Source organism: Dipodomys ordii, unplaced genomic scaffold (genome assembly GCF_000151885.1).
Source record: "Dipodomys ordii isolate 6190 unplaced genomic scaffold, Dord_2.0 Scaffold30, whole genome shotgun sequence".
NCBI lineage: Eukaryota > Metazoa > Chordata > Mammalia > Rodentia > Heteromyidae > Dipodomys > Dipodomys ordii.
The window spans coordinates 10,511,461-10,526,066 of record NW_012267246.1 but is presented as its reverse complement, the minus strand read 5'-3'; the positions used below and the strand labels follow the sequence as shown (position 1 = coordinate 10,526,066).

At 45.9% G+C, this 14,606-nt stretch overlaps 1 protein-coding gene across 1 annotated transcript in view; it reads left to right on the top strand.

The window, feature by feature from the left end:
• Positions 1-14,606, top strand: part of Slc7a14 (solute carrier family 7, member 14) — a 46,361-nt gene that overhangs the window by 25,881 nt on the left and 5,874 nt on the right. The window contains exons 4-6 of the mRNA XM_013016198.1: positions 996-1,142; positions 4,766-4,974; positions 7,343-8,217. Of these exons, the coding sequence (XP_012871652.1) occupies positions 996-1,142; positions 4,766-4,974; positions 7,343-8,217 (1,231 nt within the window). The remainder of the gene's footprint in view (positions 1-995; positions 1,143-4,765; positions 4,975-7,342; positions 8,218-14,606) is intronic.

The window sequence follows — 14,606 nt, the reverse complement described above, 5'->3', positions numbered from 1 at the left end:
CCACAACATCAAGCTCAGCACCCTTTGTGTTCGGTATGTATTCTCATCTCACTGCCCAACCCCTGGCAGTACCTCATATACATGTGCCAAGTTTTAAATGAAGGAGGAAAAATAGAGAGGAGAGGAGGAAGAAGAGGATAGGGAGAAGGAAGAATTTGTGCCCTTGGGTTATGATAATAGTAATAGTAGTGGTAAAAAGCAAATCTTTGTTGAGCAACTATTATATTCTGAGATTGTATTATCTCATTTGATCCTTATAACAACCCTACAAACTAAGTACTATAATTGTCTCCATTTTACTGATAAAGAAACTTATGCTCCAAGAGGATAGGAACTTGGCATTGGTCTCCAAACTAGTATGTGGCAGAACATGATAAAGAAACTTATGCTCCAAGAGGATAGGAACTTGGCATTGGTCTCCAAACTAGTATGTGGCAGAACACATCTCTTTCTGTCTGAAAAGTCAATACTCCTGCCAAATGCCAGGGGCTCATGCTTGTAATCCTAGCTACTCAAAAAGCTGATATCTGAGGACCAAGGTTCAAAGCCAGCCCCAGAAGGAAAGTCCATGAGACTTTCCAGTTAACCACCAAAAAGTTAGAAGTAGAGATGTAGCTCAAGTGGTAGCGTGCTAGCCTTGAGCAAAAAGCTTAAGGACAGGTCCCAGGCCCCAGGATTGTGCACACATGCACACACACACACACACACACACACACACACACACACCACTCTGAACAAACCCAATCCCACCAACATGCATGGTTTGGCTTCCTCCTGGAGTCTACAGTGCTCCTCAACTCCCATGGTGATGTGGTCATTTACTCAGGAAGAACTTACCCAGGGTCCCAGAGCAAGAAAGCCTAGTAGATCGGAACACAGACATCTCACCAGCTCTACCATATTCCCTCCTCTACCCTCTGTAAGGTCTGCGGTCATCAACCCCATATTTAAGAGCACTGGTTTTCTGAGCCTGACAAGTGCCCTCATCCACACAGGTGCTACAAGGAGCAGCCACGTGCTTCTACGCTTTCATTGGCTTTGACATCATCGCTACCACTGGAGAAGAAGCCAAGAATCCTAACACATCCATCCCTTATGCAATCACTGCCTCCCTGGTCATCTGCCTGACAGCATATGTTTCTGTGAGTACCGATGCTAATTGGACCCTCCTCATTACCTTCTTGTATTTGACCCTCAAACATGCCCTTAGGATTGTCTCCTCCTCTGCCATGAACAGTCCTTTCCTTGTGTCTTCCTGATGTTTGTGTGGCGGTGTCTTGTGTCCCCTAAACCCTATCCACTGAACTTAAAACCCCAAACTAGAGAGGAATTGAAGTTCAGGCCCTCCCTTCAGCCTTGGCCTTGGAGTCTCCATCCCTAACCCTCCCCGCACCAGCTCCCGGCATCCTCCATGCCCTAGGAGATGGGTATGCAGAAAGCTGGCTGCCGTCCAAGCAGCTCAGGTCATAGGCTGGCAGTAACGGGCGGTGTGGGAGCACAGGCACGCTGCTCTGTGAGCAGCCCTCAATGCTCTTCTGTCTTCTAGAGCTTCCCAGAAGCAAAGAGACAAGGCTCTGGCAGAGTGGGGAGAGAGAATACATTGTCCTCTGGAGATTCTCTTTGCCTTAAATTAGGGGAGGAGTGTAACTTCTTTCTGCTATTGCTCAGTCTTCTAATCCCAGCTTAAACTCATCCTTGGGGTTCCCCCTGCCAAAAACAATCCCCAGGCTTCAACTTTCAGCCTTATCTCTTCAGGCTCCCCCAAGGTGCTCTTCTGAACTTTTTTAATATATTTTTTGGGGTCCGGTCGTGGGACCTGAACTCTGGGCCCTGGTGCTGTCCCTCAGCTCTTCAGCTCAAGGCTAGCGCTCTACCACTTGAGCCACAGCGCCACTTCCGGCTTTTTTCTTTTTGCTTATGGGGTGCTGAGGAATCGAACCCAGGGTCTCAGGCATGCAAGGCAAGCGCTCTTCCCAGCCACCTTCCCAGCCCCTTTAATATAATTTTTATCATTAAGTAGTTGTCTGTTGATAAATGAAGCCATTTATGAATACAATGCATCTTGATCAATGTCGTCATTCCTCTGTATACTTTGATGTTTCATCTCTTGGTCCCCATGACAGAATTTCTATCACAGAAATAGCTCCACCACATTCAACATCTCCCCGGTCCCTGAAAATACAACCCGCTGAGCAGCCACTCTGTGTGTGGCCACACAAGCATTCCCCATCCTGAGTGTCCTCCCACTTTGGTCACCACAACATGGAAAGATCTGGAAGCAAGTTGGGGAGGGAGGTGGATGCATCCTGGTACTACAGCTTGAATTCATGGTCTGGGTGCTATCCCTGAGCTTTTGTGTTCAAGACCAGCACCTACCACTTTGAGCCACTAGTTTTCTGGTGGTTAATTGAAGATAAGAGTCGCACAGGGGCTGGGAAGGTGGCTCAGGGGTAGAGCACTTGCCTCGCATGCATGAGGCCCTGGGTTCGATTCCTCAACACCACATAAGCAGAAAAGGCCGTGGCACTGTGGCTCAAGTGGTAAAGCTCTAGCCTTAAGCTGAAGAGCTAAGGGACAGCATCCAGGCCCACAGTTCAGGCCCCATGACCGACCAAAAACAAAAAACAAAAAAAGTTGCACAGACTTTCCTGCCTGGGCTATGCTCCTCGGATCTCAACCTCCTGAGTAACTAGGCATGAGCCACCGGCACCCAGCTAAGGGTGCTTTTAAAACAGTTTGTGGGCAAGAAGGAATGACATTGTGCAAAAAGAAATGTACTCTTAGTTGGGTGCCAGTGGCTCACACCTGTAGTGCTAGCTACTCAAGAGGCTCAGATTGGAGGATCACAGTTTGAAGCCAGCCAGGGTAGGCTAGCCCATGAAGCTCTTATCTCCAATAGAGTACTCAGAAAAAGCCAGAAGTGACACGGTGGCTCAAATGGTAGAGCACTATCCCTGAGCACAAAGACGCTCAGAGATAGCACCTAGAGTTCACTGGCAAAAAAAAAAAAAAAACGAAATGTACTTTTTACCTGACTTACGCAACTATTAACCCTTCTGTATATCGCCTTTATAATAACAATTTTAAAAAATTAGCAACAACAAAAACAAAAAACCAATTTGCTTGACAACACCTTCAGAGCTTCTGTTGCAGTCAATCTTGGCTAAATCCTGAGAAATCTATATTCCTAATAAACGCCAAGTGACTTGTGGGTCACTGTGAGGAAGGGTGCTATCAGCTGTGGGTATGGCCCATCAGCCCTGCCTTTCTTCGTTCTCTCAAACCCATCTTTGCTTTCCAAGCAAGCCAGGTGATAGTTAAGGCAGGCTGCAGACAGCATTGTCTGGAGGCCACACAGAAACACGAGAGTAGCTTCAGCTGTGATTGGTAGACATTCGAGTGTCTACAGAGACAGCTCTTCTACCCTGCATTTCTTCCCCCATGCCTCCATCCTTCCCTGGGAGTCATGACTGCTCATATACTCAGCCCCTGCCTTAGAATAATACTTTATAGGCTACAAGGTCCTTCCAGGTATCCACCAGCCTGGACTCTCTACCCTGACCTGCATGGCCAGGAGACTTATGACTTGTTATAAGAATCAGCCCCCATCTCCTCCCTAAGGAACATTCTACACCACCACCAGAGAAGAGCCAGATTGCAGGGCTGTGTTGATTCAACCTACTCTCTCCCCTGGCAGCCCACGACTTTCCTAGAATCAGGCTACAGCAGAACAGGCAAAGAAGTGATCTCCCTTTCAGGTTTTGAACTCTCTTCTTGGTGTCAGGATTGGTTACCATAGGCTTGGGGATTCCTCAGCCTATTCCTATTGGCTACACTGTTGGAGTCTGATTCTGAAGAGACTGATATGGGAGATAGATTCTGGAAGCCCCCAGATCAGTGTTTTCTAGTTAAGCAAAAGTCACAGTTGTCTATAGCTCTGAGAAAGACTAGATCTATTCAGTCCTGATATGATCATCTCTTTGGGGCCTGCACAACTCCAAGAACTAAGCTAGAGAGAGGATTGGAATATAAGTTCTCACTAGGCTCCATTGGTTAATTGTCTGTGGACTTCCTAAACTCTTATTTTTGGAGGGTTTTTTTTTTGTTTGGTTGGCTTTGTTGTCAATGTGGGGCTTGAACTCTGGGCCTGGGCACTGTTCCACAGCTCTTCAGCTCAAGGTGAGTGCTTTAACCACTTCAGCCACAGCACCACTTTGGTTTTTTGGTGGTTAATTGGAGATAAGAGGTTCATGGACTTTCCTGCCTGGGCTGGCTTTAGCCTCAATTCTCAGATGTCAGCCTCTTGAATAGCTAGGATTACAGGCATGAGCTATTGGCACCTGACTTTATCTTGGGAGTTTTGATCTCAAGTGTTGAGGGGAGGGTGGGGAGAGAAAGGCAGATCTTGTAGAACTCTGAAGGACTAGAAGAAATGAGAATCTTGTCCTTGCGGGACGGGGGGTGGGGAGTGTCTTTGTAGTTCTGCCCTCAAGAGGGGGACATACTTGTAGATTTAGTCCTCAAATAGGAAAGAACCCCAGAGAAGTTTGGGAACTGATCTGGTCCAATCCACCAAAACCACACGTGGGGAGAAAACATGGAAGCCACGAGCAGCAGAGGTCAAATGACCAGCTCAAAACAAAGCCGCAGGCCAGTTAGCCGCAGACCCCTAGTTCCATGTCAGTTCCCACCTCCCTTTCCCTGGTGTATCCCCCCACGCTCTCCACGCCAGTCCCCTCCAGCCATCTCTTCTCTTGTCTAACAGGTGAGCATGATTTTAACACTGATGGTGCCGTATTACGCCATTGACACGGAATCCCCACTCATGGAGATGTTTGTGGTTCATGGCTTCTATGCTGCGAAGTTTGTAGTGGCCATTGGGTCAGTTGCAGGACTGACGGTCAGCTTGCTGGGCTCTCTTTTCCCAATGCCGAGGGTCATTTACGCCATGGCTGGAGATGGGCTCCTTTTCAGGTAAGCGCTGTGTTCCATGAAGTCTATTCTGCTCTGTTGCACCTATCAAGAGATTGTTACTCACTCACATCAAGAGATTGTTACCCACTCACAGCCTGACAGTCATTTTGAGGACTGCTTTGCCCCTAGCCTGGGGATCTTGTTAGAGATTTTGGAAGAAAGTTTGAGTGAAAAGAACTTAGATCGTGAAACAGCACCTTGGTTTGATCCTGGTCCCTCCATCCCATGCCAATGGATAAGTTTCCCCCAGTGGCCCTTCTCCATCCTCGGGTACTTGTTTCCCTTGTGAAGATGGCGGGGGCCACTGATTCATGGAATGTGACACCGAAGGGACATCGAAGGCCTGCCCTCATAGTGAGGGCTGGACTGACCCCTCTCTCCAAAGCTTTTTTGAAGTTGAAAAAGACAACTATCACCAATCAGAGTGTGACACTCTCTGAAGAGAAGCTAGCCACGGGAGCAACAATAGCCAGCATATTTTTTAGCACACGTGTGTCCTGTGTGTTCCGTTACACAGCACACCATCAAGTTTGCACAATAACTCTGCTTTGTAGATGAGCGTGTCAGCAATGAGAGGGATTGAAAAGAAAAATCTTGCCTCCTATCCCCCAGAGGCTGAATGCAGGGCAGAGATTTGAAAGCAGAGCGATCTCACTCTAAAACCCAGATCCTGAGAGTTCTAGCCAGGAAGCCACCTGCTCCCTGGGACATGAAGGAGGGGGGGTCCCATCTCTTGTCCCCCGTGCCCTCCACGGAAGGCCAAGAACTCCTAGGAAAGCAGAAAGAATTGGATCAAGGACTTTATCTCTGCCACCTGCTGTCATCTCTGTTCTATTTCCTCTGCACACCCCCTGAAGCCCTCACCAAGTCACAGCTGCTGTGTTTGAGTTGCTAAACAGATCTAGGAGGGACAACTGTGAAAACGGTATGACAACGTATCACCTGCAAAGCACTTTTCCTCCTGTCAAAGAAAAGCAAGAGGAAAGGTGCTAGAACTGCTGCACATATTCATGGTCCTGTGTGAATCATGAAAGCATGGAAGAGGATGGAGAGACAGGACCAGGAGGAAGAGAGGAGGGGAAGGAAGAGAGAAGCCTAAGATTTACAGGAACTGCTGAGAAAGCACCTGCCATTTAATTGTCCTTGTGGATGTCTTTCTCAGTTGGTGACTAGCTGGATTTGAACCTGTTGTCTGTCAGCTTCTTAAATGTTATGCTCTTTTGCCAACTGACTCTCTCTACATTTGTTGCCTGGCAGTGTGTTGTCTGCAATGTTGAATCCTTTGGGGTTCTGTTAAAATATGGTTTACAGGGCATCATCCTCAGAGATTCTGATGTGGTAGATCTTCGGTAAAAGCTGAATGTGTGTGTGTGTGTGTGTGTGTGTGTGTGTGTGTGTGTGTGTGTGTGTGTGTGTGTGTGGTGCTAGTACAAGGCCTTCAACTCAGGTCCTGTGCTCTGTCCCTTAGAATTTTTTTTACTCAAGGCTACTACTTGAGCCACAGCTCCACTTCCAGCTATTTGGTTGTTAACTGGAGATTTTAAAAAGTCTCACTAACTTTGCTGCCTGAGTTGAACTTCAGATTACAGGCACGAGCCACTGGTGCCCAACATATATTTCTAAGAAGTTAGAAAATATGCCAATACTCCAAATCCACAACTTGAGAGGCCACAAGCAGATGTCTGACTGGCCTTTACCAATCATTCTTAAGAAAGAAAGTGGGGGGGAGGAAGGAAGGAAGGAAGGAAGGGAGGGAGGGATGGAGAGAGAGAGGGAGGAAAGGAAGGAAGGAAGGCTTCGCTTTAACTTAAATCTGACAGATTCCCTAGATTCAATTGATTTCCCATCACATAGTGAGTAGACACGTTAGGAAAGAATCTTGCCTCAAAAACCAAGGAATTAAAGTGATTCCTCTCTAAGTTAGATTCCAGGAGCCACACTCTGGGGTAGGAGTAGCAGACAGAATTAAAGCAGTGAAAGAAGCAAATTGGAGGGGGCAGGAGAGAGGAAAAAATTACACCAAACTGTTGGTTCCCTACAGTGTCCAGGTTAGGATTGCATCAGCTGGGTGCTGGTGGCTCACACCTGTAACCCAAGCTACTCAGGAGGCTGAGATCTGAAGATCACCGTTCAAAGCCAGCCCAGGAAAGATAGTTTATGGGATGCTTATCTCCAATTAACCACCTAAAAAAGCCATAAGTGGAGCTGCAGCTGAAGTGGTAGAGTGCTAGCCTTGAGCACAAAAGCTCAGGGACAGCACCCAGGGGCCCTGAGTTCAAGCACCAGGTAACAGGTGCACACACACACACACACACACACATCAACCACCATACAGCACACCATTAACCCTGCTTCCATCTGCCCTCAGATTCCTGGCCCACGTCAGCTCCTACACAGAGACACCAGTGGTGGCGTGCATCGTGTCCGGGTTCCTGGCAGCTCTCCTCTCACTGCTGGTCAGCCTGCGGGACCTGATAGAGATGATGTCCATCGGCACCCTCCTGGCCTACACCCTGGTCTCCGTCTGTGTGTTGCTCCTTCGCTACCAACCCGAGAGTGACATCGATGGCTTTGTCAAGTTCTTGTCCGAAGAGCACACCAAGAAGGAGGGCATTCTGGCTGACTGCGAGAAGGACGTGTGCTCGCCAGTGAGTGAAGGGGAAGAATTTTCTGGCCCAGCCACAAACCCCTGTGGGGCCAAGAACCTCCCCTCACTAGGGGACAACGAGATGCTCATTGGGAAGTCAGACAAGTCCACCTACAACGTCAGCCACCCCAACTACGGCACGGTGGACATGACCACGGGCATCGAAGCAGATGAGTCTGAAAACATCTATCTCATCAAGCTGAAGAAGCTGATTGGACCCCGTTACTACACTCTGAGAATCCGCCTGGGCCTTCCAGGCAAAATGGATCGGCCCACGGCAGCCACGGGGCGCACAGTGACCATCTGCGTGCTGCTGCTCTTCATCCTCATGTTCATCTTCTGCTCCTTCATCATCTTCGGTTCCGACTACATCTCGGGGCAGAGCTGGTGGGCCATCCTGCTCGTGGTTCTGATGGTGCTGCTAATCAGCGCCCTGGTGTTCGTGATCTTACAGCAGCCGGAGAACCCCAAGAAGCTGCCGTACATGGCGCCTTGTCTGCCTTTCGTGCCGGCCTTTGCCATGCTGGTGAACATCTATCTCATGCTAAAGCTCTCCACCATCACCTGGATCCGGTTTGCGGTCTGGTGCTTTGTAGGTAAGCAACTTCCCTTGTAGCCTTGTGAATTCTCAATCAAGGTGTGTGTGTGTGTGTGTGTGTGTGTGTGTGTGTGTGTGTGTGGCATCTAATGATATGTCAGCCGAGTGTTGTGCCATCTGGCCAGTACTGTTTCATCTGCTTTTGGAATTTGAATGAACTTTCTAGAATATTGTATGATTATTATACATTTTCACTACATATACACAGGGATCTGGTTATTTCACAAGTACTTTTTCTTAGAAAGAGATTAGAGGTGATATTTTTTACTATTGAAAAGGTGACTTGTGTTTAAGAAAAAAAGTCTGAGCAGGGTGCTGGTGGCTCAGGCCTGTAAACCTAGCTACTCAGGAGGCTGAGATCTGAGGATCACGGTTCAAAGCCAGCCCAGGCAGGAAAGTCTGAGAGACTCTTATCTCCAATAACCACTAGAAAACCAGAAGTGGCGCTGTGGCTCAAGCGGTAGAGCGCTCACCTTGAGCTGAAGAGCACAGGGACAGCGCCCAAGCCCAGAGTTCAAGCCCCACGACCAACCAAAAAAAAAAAAAATTCTAGTACTAGTACCGATGCTATTTTTCTTGTTTCTTTAGTGATCCTGATAATCTCTGTTTTATAGAGGAAGAAATCAAGGTCCTTGCCTAAAACCATATAACCAGAATATAGCAGGGGCAAGATTAGAACTGGGACCTGAGTCCTTTGTTTTAACTAACCTAAAAATGTGTCACACAAAGCACCAGGGTTGGGAAGATACTGGTGTTGTCACCACCTCCTCCCTCCCTTTCTTTTTCTTTCTTTCTTTCTTTCTTTCTTTCCTTCCTTCCTTCCTTCCTTCCTTCTTTCTTTCTTTTTTCTCCCTTTCCCTCTTTCTTTTTTTGTTTCCTTGTTTCTTTCTTTCTTTCCTTCTTTCTTCTTTAATGTGGGGCTTGAATTTAGAGCCTGGGTGCTGTCCCTGAGCTTTTCTGCTCAAGGTTTGTGCTTGACCACTTGAGCCACAGCTTCACTTCTGGTCTTCTGTGTGGTTAATTAGACATAAAGGTCTCATAACCTTTCCTTCCTAGGCTGACTTTGAACCACAATCCTCAAATCTCAGTCTCCTGAGTATAGCTAGGATTATAAGCATGATCCACCAATATCCAGCACCATTTTATCTTTACAGAAGAACTAACTAAAGATCCAAGAAATTAGATCATATATTCAAGTCAACAGGAAACTATTGGAAGAGTTTTGCCTAGAATCCAATATACCTACAGATCCGGGGTTCCTGTTACCCCACCAGATGCCTCTAAGCTGCTTCTTATTTGATAAGAGTATTTGGTAGGGTTAATACTGTTCATACCTGCTTCATGATACCACCAGTACACAGTGTCTCAAACTGCATTTACTGCTCTATTGCTGCCATCTTGAATTCTTTATTTCTGAGCAAGAATTCTTTATTTTTTTTTATTTCTGAGCATGCAAATACTTAGATTTTTCACTGGGCCATAGCTGATTCTACACAATGCCCCTGAATTTGGCGGCATTTTAGGTGACTAGGGTCCTAATGTCGGCATCAAAGAGTTCCAGGTTCAAATCATAGCTCCAACACACCCCCCTGTATTATAACTTTGGGAAATCACCTAACTTTTTTGGACCTCTTTTATAAAAAGGCTGAGAAATCTGCTGTCCTTGAACTGATTGCTGTTTGGGGGCTCAATCAAGAAAAGCTTTGGGGGGAAACAATGAGAAATATTTATTCCTTGTTTTTCTTTTTAAAATCTAAAATGACTCATTGTCCACCGGTGTAGACTGGCTGGCGTTCACATAGTAGAGCACAGTGTGTGCTGTGCTGACCGAGTTACCAAGCAGAGGAAACTCCCGGGCATTGTCGTAATCTCACAGATAACACCGACTCCCAACTCCTCACTGAGTTTGGAGGTACCACCTAGCAGAGCAGGCCAGCCAGCCAGCGGGCACTGGTGTCCAGTTGGTCATCATGCACAGCCCACAAACCACATTTGGGAAGAATTGATAGCATTTCCAGGCATCTTCTGCTAACTTTTGGTATCATAACTTCCAAAAGTGGCCATATGACTAACTTTCACCCAGAACAAAGGTGAGCAGTCCTAGCTAGACGTCAGTAATACTAGAGTTTGCATCTGAAACATTTTAAGTCCAATCCTCTACACAGAGATTTTTCTGATTCAGTGAGGCTGGTGCAGCCAATGAGGATACTCATCAAAGCTTCCTGGGGTATTTTAATGTACAGGAAGGTTTATAACACTCTAGATCAGTGGTTCTTCAAGTGAAGTCTAGACCAGGAGCACCAATCTCACAGAGAACTGGTTAGAATGTGATTGTGGAATGTACCTAAGTCTACGAGGTCAGAATCTCTGTGGGAGAGTTGGCAGGCCTTCTAAGTGACTTTAATGTGTGCTCTAGCTTGAGAGTCACAGCTCCAGAGAGAAGAGATTATCCAACAGGACAGATAGTTTAATTAAATATTTCTAATTATCAAACTTTTTTCCAAACAGAAATTCTCGCATGTATAAAATGAATCCCTCTCACAACCTCGAATTGGCTTATAAAAAACTTTAATGATCTTATACATTAAAGATGCCACTTCTAAACTTCTAAGGCTTCAACACATCTGATTTTCTCCCCTCTTAATCTCTTTATATGTTTCCTGAGAAGAACAGTGAGATATTTTTAAAATGAAGCTTCTTACAAAACAGCTACTTTTTAAAATGAAGATTTATATGGTTAGGCTGAGTCATAGCTTGATAATCTTTTTTAGACACAGTTTTTTGCTCCAACCTTCTGTAAATGAATCTTAATTATAACATTTTTGTAGCAATGTTTTGCTAAGCTTTTGACCTTCAGAAAAGCATAATTTACAGTGTAAAATTGGTACAATCCCCAACAAGATTACCCAGCACATGTTTCTTTTCCATCAGACGAGAAATAACTCTAACCTAAATGTTTATTAATCCTAAGAAAATGAGTACAAAGCAACCTACATAATCGCTTCCCATTAACAACTGATTTGTCAAAGAACTCAAGGATTTGAGCAGAGTCTCAGGGCGTAAGGACACTGTGATGGAATTTTCCAGATCCTTTCAGGCCTAATGAGCCCTGTGGATCTTTCTTATAAGTAGTTTGTCTAGTGACCTAACTCACCAAGCACCCTTTCTCTAGGAGCTGTGGGTTTTCATTTGGAATCTTTTTCAGTCCCTCTGAGGAAGATGAATTCTTGTCTATGTATTTAGAGAAGAGGCCGGGCTTGAAATCTGCACCTCATGAATCCTCTATCAAGATATATTCTACAGAGAAGACGCACTGTTGTGGTCTTTGCCTGTGATACCATTTTTAGTCCTATTGGAAATTTACTAGAAATGGTCACTATGAGGAAAGCAAGAAGATGAGTCAGGAATTTGGAAAGAGGATAATCATCAAACTCTTTCTTAAAAATATGTTTTAGTTTCTTTAAGTAGTGGCATGGATGAGTTGTCATTCAACAAAGCAATTTATGAAAATAGTGCCTCTTGATCAGTGTCTTTCCACATTCTCACCCACCCCTCCCATTTCCCCTTCCCTCACTTTCCTTACCTTTTTTGCCACTTAACCAAGCAATTTATGCATACAAAGAATTTTTTGTTGTTGTTGTTGGTCTTGGGCTTGAACTCTGGGCCTGGGCACTGTCCCTTCAGCTCAAGGCTAGCACTCTACCACTTGAGCCACAACGCCACTTCCAGTTTTCTGGTGGTTTATTGGAGATAAGAGTCTCACAGGCTTTCCTGCCCAGGCTGGGTTTGAACTGCAATCCTCAGATCTCAGCCTCCTGAGTAGCTAGGATTACAGGCGTGAGCCACCAGCACCTGGCTATACAATGCGTCTCAATCTGTGTCATCCCTTCAACATCTTTACACACATACCCTTCGACCCACCCCTCAATTCTGTGTTATATACAATAAATTCATGCCTGCATTCTCCCACCTTCTCCCTTTCCCTCTTCTACCCCTCTTCCTTTGGGATAAGCAAGCTCATGATGATATGTCCCATAAATAAGTCTGAAATTCTTCTTGCAATGTCAGAAAGCGGAGGAAAGCAACCGCATTTTCAACTTCAAACTTTTCAGGTTCAAAAAGAAGAGCAAGAAAGTTAGGATGGGGCCACAGGGGAGGGCAAAGGAGGTTGACTACAGTGGAAATAGATGACTTTCAACTATGAAAAGAGAACAATGCACCCTGTTGTTTTGGGAAACGAGAAGGAAGAGCGATAGAGGCTTGAGATTGATTAGAATACATTGTAATAAACATGTGTGGAAAGATTACAATGAAATCCCCCTTCCTGTATAACTAATGTGATAAAAATATCTTTTAAAAAATGTTTGAAGTCATGAAGACTACAGTGAAATGGAGAACAGAGCTGATGTTCAGGCAGATGCATGGGCAAGAAGGGGCTAGGGAATCTCTGGCAGCCAAAATGTGGACCTACCTTTGAGCCAAAAGGATAGAGGGAGAAAGGACTGGCAGAGGTGGAAGGCCCTAGAGTTAGTAAGAGCAGTTATAAAGCTGGCAGGAGCTGGTGTGTAGGCTTACATAGCCTTCAAGCCCTAACCAGATGACATTTGTCTTGCTCCAGCATTACAATCACTCACGTTGTTGCTTGTCATAGTTTGGTTTGGCTTGTCATTATTAGTTCAGATTGTTGGCTAGCTGCTTGCTTCCATTCTTAAGCTCCCAGACTTTTCTGGTGATTTCCAGTTCGGAGTTGCTGCTTTGAGCTTCTCCTGTGTCTTTAGTGAACAGGTGGGCACTTTGATCTTGGGTTTCTGTTAGGTTAGGAGCAGAATTCCTGATTCTCCTTTCCTGGAGGAAAATTGCATTACTTGCCATGGCCTTTGTATACCTCAAACAAAGAACAGGCCCCACCTCTATTTTATGGATGGACGACTGAGCATAGAATCACATGACTTTATATTAGATCAGTTGCAGGACCAGAGAAACGCACCCACCCTCCGTCCCCACAGAACTGGGGTCACCATATTAAACAAACTGCAATGTTATTATAATCCAAACAATTCATGGTAGTATTTTTTAAACACACACACACACACAGCTGGGAAGAGTGAAAGTAGGAGGGGTTTTGGTAGAAAGGGAAAACACCTTCTCATTACCATTCCTGAATTGTTGAATGTCTGTTTTGGAAAGCTCATCTCCGAATAATCCAAATAAAAAGCGCTCCAGGCCTCACAGAGTGTCTGGGTTATCTGTGGGTAGGGCTTCCTGCATGGAAAGTGCATCCCACGAAGAGGCCACCCTGCCCAGCCTGAGGTCAGGTGCCCACCTCCACTGCCCGGAGCTCTGGCTGAGGAGCAGAGGACTAAGGCGCTCCCTGGACTCTCGAGATCAGGGTCCTGAAATTCCACCCACGTTTGTTCCTGTGGAATAGAGAATATGCCATCATTGCTTATGCCAGCCAGTCTCGTTCCAGAGTTGAGGTTTTGCTCTGGGTTTGCTCCTATCATGGAGTCCTCTTTCCTTCGTAGGCTGGGGACATTTGTTTCTTTCATAGTAGGGCTGGATTCGCCTAAGTAGCAAGTGTTCGGTCAGTGTCTGTTTGGAGTACCTTAGCATCTGAAGGCAGATTTGGCATTCCAGAACCTTCCTCCAGAGACCACTGGGTGAGATAGGAACAGCACTCAGCTTAGAGTTAAGAGAAGTCCCAGTGCTATTTCAACAGCTGATTTGTTGTGGTCTTAGTTTCTCTGGGACAACGCCTGACATGACGCATGCTTATAAAAGAGCTGTATTAAAAGGGCTGTGAGGCCACAAGGTATCCTGCTCCATGAAGAAAGCCCATTCACTTTCTAGAGGCATGATCGGTCCTCTTGTCTAGCCTGAGACTCTCCAAGGCACTTTCTCCATCACAGAACTGCTGTGTGGAAAAGAAACCAATGGCTTCTTTGTATACATCCCTGTCCCACAGCCTGTCGCAGGACTCCTGCCCATGACTTGCACCAGGCCTACCATTTATCTTGTATTTCATGGCACAGCTGTGTCTGTTGTTGAAATGCTGATACAGTTCTGTGCTTACTACTAACCACAGGGAGCCTGCAACACCCCTAGAGAGCAGCACAGTCAACCCATCAGGACGGAGCCAGACACCAATACTGGCTCCCTTCTGCTCGTCAGCTTTGTCCCTGAATGCACACTATAGGATGTGTGATTGAAAATCCATAGATCAAAGTGTTTGAGAAAGAACAGCATTAAATGCTCAAATCGAACGCATATTAGATTTATGAATCAGTCACCTTTTCCTCCAAGCTTGGTTACACTTCTGACTTAGGCTAATGATCCAAACCATCCTCAAAAGATAAACTTATGCTATCTACAGGGGTTTGTAAGAGA